The 8264-nt window shown below is 34.3% G+C and overlaps 1 protein-coding gene across 1 annotated transcript in view; it reads right to left on the reverse strand.

Annotated features, from left to right (window-relative positions):
- The window catches only part of LOC134845747 (uncharacterized), a 12516-nt gene extending 9196 nt beyond the window's left edge, over nucleotides 1-3320 (reverse strand). Inside the window, exons 1-3 of the mRNA XM_063862808.1 lie at nucleotides 3102-3320; nucleotides 2903-3009; nucleotides 123-296 (exon numbers count right to left, since the gene is read on the reverse strand). Of these exons, the coding sequence (XP_063718878.1) occupies nucleotides 123-296; nucleotides 2903-3001 (273 nt within the window). The 5' untranslated portion in view covers nucleotides 3002-3009; nucleotides 3102-3320. The remainder of the gene's footprint in view (nucleotides 1-122; nucleotides 297-2902; nucleotides 3010-3101) is intronic.
- Between the last annotated feature and the right edge of the window lie 4944 nt (nucleotides 3321-8264).

Consider the following 8264-nt stretch of genomic DNA (forward strand, 5'->3'; position numbering starts at 1 on the left):
CCCGAACGGGTGGGTGGGGGTCTTTGATATTCGCTATGCTTGTGTTGCTTTTGCTCGTGTTAAATTCGTTAACATTTGTAACTTTTGTCGGTGTTTAAAATTTGTTCAAAAGTAAGTCTAACCTGCCAAGCAGCGCAAATGGGAAATAGGAAGCGAACTATGAATCTAGGTATGTGCATCATCTCCATCCAGCCCAGCCACCCTACCCTGTCCCGCCTCTCTCTCTGTTTCTTCCGCTTCAGACGTCCCAACTCGCACTCGAAGTGAGCATTCAGCTTTTGGATGTCCCGAATGACCTAGAGAGAATAAGGGAACCCCGGGTTGCTCTCTATTTACAAAATAAGGTTTTTTGTAAAATTTCGTATAAGAAAAACGCTAGTCAAAAAGTTTAATACATAGAGCCTATGCTTGTCATACAATTCGATTCATAGAAATCCGTACGAATTTGCTTATAAAGAGACGAATTGGGGCTTTGTAACACTTGCGATACAACGACCAACAATGCGTGACATGATAGTAAAATAAAGAATATAAATTTTTATGAAAAATTATGTTAAAAAAATAGTACTTGAAAAATTAAAAAATGACGTGCAAAAATTACATATACAAAAGCATAACATTTTATTTTGCTCTCGAAACTGCGCAAAAGAACTTGACTAACATATATAACATTGGCCAAAATCGTTTAATCAAAAAAAATTACCCACCTGTCAATTATAATTAAAACTGTTTAAATCATTAAAAAGCCCATGATTTGGAAAAAAGCACCTAAAAAACGTACCAGATAGCATAAATTACATGAAAAAACGGAAATTGAACCGTCGGAAACTAGAGTGAAAACCACGAATACAAAAAAAATGTTTTTTTTTTAAACTTTTTTTTGAATCAATAAAAACTGCCTGAAATGAACTTCACCTAATTACTATCCTTTTTTAAATGATGGTTGTTTGGTTAAGATTTTCAAGAAATTGAGCATGTCAGTAGTCTGCTTAAAATCAGTCGCGAAATTTACCATTTCAATTAAAATTGACTGTTTTGTGAACAAGGTTTTTTTTTGGAAAAATGCCTATATACACCTATTCTTTATGCCTAATATTTATACGAGAAAAAATCATGTTATAAATTCCCGACAAAAAAAAGCATATATACAATTCCTTGGAAAATTATTACTTTTGGAATCTATGGAAAATATGCTTACCATGTTTTTTTCACAAATGCAGCTTATGGGAAAAAATATATCAAACAATTCTATCCATGAATCTATGAAAAAAATGCTTATCAAATAATTCCATATGATTTCATAAGGAAAAATGGGTGCTTGTAATAAAGGCGCTTGTAATAGAATTCCATTGAAGAAAAATGTGTATCAAGAAATCCATATTAAGAACAGTAAAAAAAATATTGTTATACATTTCCAATAAAGTGAGCCTATGAAAAAAAATGTTTACCAAACGATTCCTTACAAGAACAAGACTGCTCGTATCAGGGCGAAACCCTGAAACTTCCGACTGCCTTTTAAAGTTTATGGAGCAGTAATAACATAAACAACATAAAGAACTTGGATCTACTTTACAATCTCCCCCCCTATTGTATCTACTAAAGAATCTCCCCCCCCCCTTTTTTTGAAGGGGGGGGGAGATTGTTACGTAGATCCGAAAAATTAAATGAAATAACATAAAATGAAAAACTTTTTTTCTAAACTTTGAAAATTTTTCTTTGAAAATCATCCCCCCACACGCCATATACAGTATAAAACAATAGATTTCGCTCCTTTTAACAAATCGAGTATGGCAAATAAGCTTCTTTCAACCAATTTGGAACGATTTCTAAGACGGATTAAATCTCCGCTTACGCGTTAATAGCGCGAATTATATCGCGTGTTAATTTTCCCATATTGTTCAAAATGGCCAAAATAGCAATCTTTAAAGCCTCATAACCTTACAAAAAATAATCACAGGTGAAATATCTTTTCAAATTTAAACTCAGGACAACAATAGCTTTCGAATGATATAAAAATATTTCGTCAAAAATGGCTAGTTAAAAAGTCGAATTTGTCTGAAGAAAAAAAAACCCACCCGAGCTCAAATATTCCGTTACTTTCGTATCGAAAGTCGGAACAACAATGCGTGTCATCCAATTACATACAAGAGAAACGCTTGTCACACATCTGAATATAAAATAAAGCATATCATACAATTTTATGTACGGAGCCATGGAGTAAAAACTTATCATACATTTGCAACAGAAGAAAAAATTCTTATCATACAATTTCGTTCAAGAAAAAAAACACTTCTCAAATAATTCGATACAAGAAAAGATGCTTGTCGTAAAATTCCTCGCATGCAGTTTATGGAAAAATTGCTTATCATACATTTCTATACATTGAGTTTATGGAAACAATTTATCATAAAATTTCATACCTGGAGTCTTTGGAAAAAATGTTTACAATACAATTTCAGACATGGAGTCTAGGAGAAAAAGTTAATTAAACAATTCCATACATGGAGTCTATGGAAGTTGCTTATCATACAATTCCATGCACGGGGTCTTTGGAAAAATTGTACTCGTAAATTTATCTTATATGAACAAATACTTATTATAGCTTTCATTCATTTTTTTTGTAGAATTATGCAATTGTGGAATTATCATACATTTGTGAAATTGTATAAATTGTATGACAAGCAATTTTGTCAACCCGGGTATTAAGGTAACAAATATCTCATTACCTGATATAACGCCTGGAAATTTTCATCGTTAATAATAGATAATAGCATTGTTACTAGCGATTTCATCGCCAACAGTTCAACAAGTACGAATTTACCGGATGTATAATTTGTAATGGAAATAAGCTAAAAAAAGAGTCACAGACGATCAACGAACCAAGCTTACTTAAAAATCTAACCTCTACAATTTCATTGATGGTTTCATCCGGAGTATCGCTAGGAGTCGCCTCCTCGGAGGACACTAGACTGTCGGATCTCTGGATGCCGAGGAACCGCATGCCGACGTCTGAAAAATAGAACAGCGATAGAACTCATTTAGAATAACAGGGCAAATAATGATTAAATTTTAAAAATCAGTTGGATTTTTACACAACTTACAAATACGAATACGGCAAAAAATCTAGATAGAAATTTTTCTACGTAACTTCATTGATAATTAGAACAATTCAAATCACAAATGAGCATAAAGAATTCTAAGCTTGAGTTTGGTTTCGCACTTTCAAAGTTTGAACCACAGTTTAATACTGAAGAGGGTTGGTTATATTAAAGGTAGTGTTTGCTTAAGAGCTTTAGATTCTCAGTCAATGGCAAAACTCAACGGCTAGTGGTGATCTGGTAGTACATTTGTACAAAATCAAGTAAGAGCAAAGTAAACGTTTGCTGATTTAGCTCATAACATTTGTATTTCCAGGTCGAAGTTGTGGTTTTGTTTTCGTACTTTCATAATCTCAATCAATCCAATTTGGAACCTGATTCTCGTAGCCCGCAACGCGGGTCAAATATCCAGACAAAGTGTAAGCATAATTCAAAACAAACTCAGAACAAACCCCAAACAAAGTCTGAACACAGACCCAGCCAAAGTTTATTCTTTTTCTTCCGATAGATTTTAAAAAAATGCTTGCCTAGATAAAAATACGCATGCTGCGAGTAAAAAATACATACAAATTTTTGAACATAGTCTGAAAAAATATCTTTGGTCTTTATGGACCCAAACAGGGGCGGATTTAGGGGGGGGGGGGGGGGGGGGGGTTGGACGCTCCCCCTTCCCTCTCAGAGAATCGACTCCCTGCCGACTCAAAGTCTCCGCCGACAAAGTCACCCAAACGATCCACTCAAAGTCTCCGCCGACAATTTGATATGACGGCTCGAACGAAAAAATTGCGCGCTTGCTCCGCTTCGGTCCGCTACGTGTAGAGGTATCTTGCCCGTGGAGGCGTAACGACTTTCATGCGTGCCGCTTAGCCTGTGCAATTAAAACAAGACTGCTCGTATCAGGGCGAGGCCCTGAATGTTCCGACTGCCTTTTAAGCTCTATGGGGCAGTAATAACTATATGTAATAAAATGAAATTTTTTTTCTTAAATTTGAGATTTTGGTTAGTTTAGAAGTCAAAAATGGCTAGTTAAAAAGTCGAAATTTGTCTGAAGAAAACAAAACCCAACCCGAGCACAAATATTCCATTACTTTCGTTACGTAAGCCGAAACAATAATTACTCAATTTGATGCGGTACGCATTAGGTTGAGTTTTAGTTGCAATGTGAGAAACAAACTCAGTTCTAATTGCGCTAATAGCCGCATACTAAGCGACGCACAAGCTAGAAGACCGGTTACCCTTTTCTTTGAATCAGACTTTGATAAAAGGCTAAGTAAATGTGCGTAGCAGCTCATCAAGGAAAAAATAAGTCTTATTTTGTGCAATTTCAAGCTAGCAAAATTATAATTCCTAAGTCTCTTGTTTGCAATATTTTCGAAAAGACATGCTTCTCACATTTGATATACTTGAGCTTGGTTGGAAAACGCTCATGGAGCTGATAAGTTTAAGGCATTTAAATTGGGTAAATTGAGACTTAGGGTGCGGTTGAAATGAAAGTTTTATGCTAAAGGTTCATTCGGAATTCTCAGAAAACATACAGGTTTTCTGTAGGTTTGTAGTAATCAATTTTGATAAAGACAGATATATTTCCAGGTTAGTAAGATAGCTTTAGGTGAATGCAAAAATTTGAAATTAAAGTTTTGGGCAAAAATTTAGGATGCATATTGCAGAAAAAGCGGAAATTTAAGAGAAACAATTGCTGGGTGAACATAGAGATCTAATTAGTATTTTTGAACAAAAACGCTCACCGCTACATACAAGATCCATCGTTAAATGACGATAGTATTAAAAACTTTCAAAATTTTTGTTATGAAGTATCATCGATGGCCAAAAAGAAAATTAAAAAGTCCTAAATTTTATGGGTAATAAAAACATATGAGCAAACATATGAGCAAATTGGTACTGCAAACATATATGAGCAAATTGAATGCTGGGGCGGAGGATCTTTGGGGGGTGGAGAAGGATTTTCACTTGATCCCTGATCAAAACTGTCACGCATGTTTTTTTCAAACTTTTTAAAGACGGCCTTGAAGAAATTATATTTTCTTGGCACTCACAAATTTTGGCCTGTCGGTGTCAAAAGAACCGACCAAAAAGGAACCAAACAAAAACAAGACTGCTCGTATCAGGGCGAAGCACTGAATGTTCCGACTGCCTTTTAAGGTTTTATGGAGCAGTAATAACATTAAAAAATTAAATGTAAGAAAAAATAAAATGAAATTTTTTTCTTCTAAAATTTGAAATATTTCATGAAAATCATCCCCCCACACGCCATATAAAGTACAAAACGATAGATTTCGCTCCTTGTAACAAATCAATTATGGAAAATAAGCTTCTTTCAACCAATTTGGAACGATTTGAAGACGGATTAACTCTCCGCTTACGCGTTAATAGCGCGAAATATATCGCGCGTTAATTGTCCCAAATTGGCCAAAATTGCAATCTTTAAACCCCCATAACTTTATAAAAAAATGATCACAGGTGAAATATCTTTTCAAATTTGAGCTCAGGACAACAACACCTTTTGAATAATATGAAAAAAATTCCGTCAAAAAAGGCTAGTTAAAAGGTCGAAATTTGTCTGAAGAAAAAAAAACCCACCCCGAGCTTAAATATTCCGTTACTTTCGTATCGAAAGTCGGATCAATATGTATGCTGCAAAAAAGCAATTGCTGCCATTCGCCATAATCTGGCTCCGCAGCGGCTGTTTTATAAACTTTAGAAAATAGAAATTAAATAAACTCGTGCCGTTATCCTTTCACAGTTCTCAAAAAAGATAACCGATTTGATTACAGCTTACAATTGACGCAAGAACTAGTGGTACAATTGGATCAATTGAGCACCCCTCCCCCTGTGATGATCAATTGAGTTCTCTACCCCTCAAGCAAAAACGGCAAAAGAACTAAAAAAGAAATTTTCAACGCTAGCAGGTGGTTGAAGTGTATATAGTTCGCAATCAATGGCCGGCTGAAGATTTTTTGATGTGTCGAGGAAAAATCTTTGAAAAAAAAATCTTTCTCTTTCATGTTTTTATGTTTTTTTTTTGTTTTAGCAATCTCTGGTTTGAGGTAAGCAAGTTACCAGGGTCAGTTTTCTCACCTCTGCGTAAATCAAAAAGAAATTTACTACATCCTAATATTGTATGTATTTGGACATTTTTTTTACAAACCAACTGTAAAAAGCCGGCTTAATATGTGAGTATTTTGGCACTTTTTTTAAGTCTGAATCTAAACTTTATAAAGGTTATAAACAGGTCTCAACTAGCTAGCTAGTGAGCTATCTTCCCCCGAGCCGATATGAGGGGATTATTCAAATGATCCAAAAAACATCTGATTTTGGCAGAAATTTTGAAACAATTCCTCTGAAATAAGCAACTCTGCAACTTAGCAGAGAAAATTAAATTTTGACGCACTGCTGCGGAGATAAACAAGCTTCTTTCGTAAAACAAAGCAAAAGTAAATATGTCTTTAACCTCCAATTACGAAAATTCAATTTTTTGCTGTGCTTGCGTTTGTTTACTCATATAAGCAAAATATAACAAGGGTAATTAGTTGCTGTGCAAGTAGCACAGAATGTTCCGACCGCAATCGTGAAAAAAAAAATACAATTTTTTTTAAATCTCCAAATTAGCGTCGCTTTTTCTGCGTGGTATGATTATAGAATTATGCGAACGCGTAGAAAATTTGTGAATTAGGTATGAAATACCACAACTGTTCTCAAAAAACAAATTAACAAAAAAATGAAAAAAAAAGTTTAGATATTTGGTCCAAAATAGATATTTGCAATAGGGGAGGGGGGATTCGTAACAAGGTACCGTACAGGAGAGAGAGAGAGAGAGATTCGTTACAGGGTACCATATGGGGGCGGGGGGGGGGGTGAATAGTTAACAAGATCCCAAAATTGCTACGAAAACAGATCCTGGTGAATATATTAGGGATTGATTTACCCGGGTAGAGTCAATTCATTAGTATAACGAACGCATGAGTCTTTTTGGTTAACCCCGCATATTTGATGAAAAACGGAAATGGAACTTTCAAAACATAGTTGGATCAAGTTTGCTGGAGTTCGCTGAATAATATAATACGGCATGCCGAAACCAACAATTTTATCTAAATTGTTTAGTCTCTATCTTTTTCCTACCTTCTTAGCGTTTTCTCTGCATAATTTTAACATTTGAGTCTAATGAGTCTTAGTTATCGCTTTAATTGCGTTTTTACAATTTTCGAGGTTGGTTCAAAACTGCAAGGATTCAGAGCACATTTCCGCCAAAAAAAAATCAATTTTGGAGGATATGAAAAATGTATTTGTTAGATATTTTTAGGTACCATGGGGGGAATAGTTAACAAGATCCTAAAAAAGCTATTCAGAATAAATTTGTTTCCGAGCGACAAATTTTGCCCGTTTATTTGAAATATTATGCGAAATTAGTTTTCCAAGGTAAAACGTTCCCGTTTTGAACATCTTACAAATGAATCCCATTTCTTAGAATTTTTTATAATTTTTATAAATTTCATTTTATTAGATAATGCAGAACCAATATGATTTTAAAATCGCTAACTTATTTGACTGTGTTCCCATACCTCAATTAGGGATAAAAATCAATTTTTGAAAATTTCTTTTTTTTCAAATTCATGCAATTAAAAAATATTCAGATGGTGGTAATTTCCGGAAAAAAAATTTTGCAATTTTTATAAACAACTCTCCTAGTTTTATATATTTAGCTGCTCAAAATTTTTTTGCAGACAATGAAACATCAATTTTGACGAATCATGTCATATGGTTTTGGACGTATGGTTGATCTTGTTATTTTGATCAATTCATATGGCGATTTGTTAAATTGAATTTTCGTTATTGTACCCTGCGACAGTTGAGAACTTTTCTACTGTTTACTTACAGAAAATTGTGGAAAAAGGTTTAAAAAATTTTGATTTTTTAGCAGGAAAAAATCCTATCTTACAACTTTCTTCTTTAAAAATCACCATCTTACAACCGACTTTTTTAAAGAAAAGTACCTATCTTGTAACTATTTTAGAGTCTAATTTTGTAAGAAGTTTTAACTGTCATAGAAAAATTTTAAGACTGCGAAATTTAGTCAACTCTGGAGGGTGGCGTGTCACGGAGCCGAATACCCGGATAGCCGAAAAATAAATTCGTTCCCGGATAGCCGAA

This window comes from Symsagittifera roscoffensis, chromosome 5, assembly GCF_963678635.1.
Source record: "Symsagittifera roscoffensis chromosome 5, txSymRosc1.1, whole genome shotgun sequence".
Classification (NCBI taxonomy): domain Eukaryota; kingdom Metazoa; phylum Xenacoelomorpha; order Acoela; family Convolutidae; genus Symsagittifera; species Symsagittifera roscoffensis.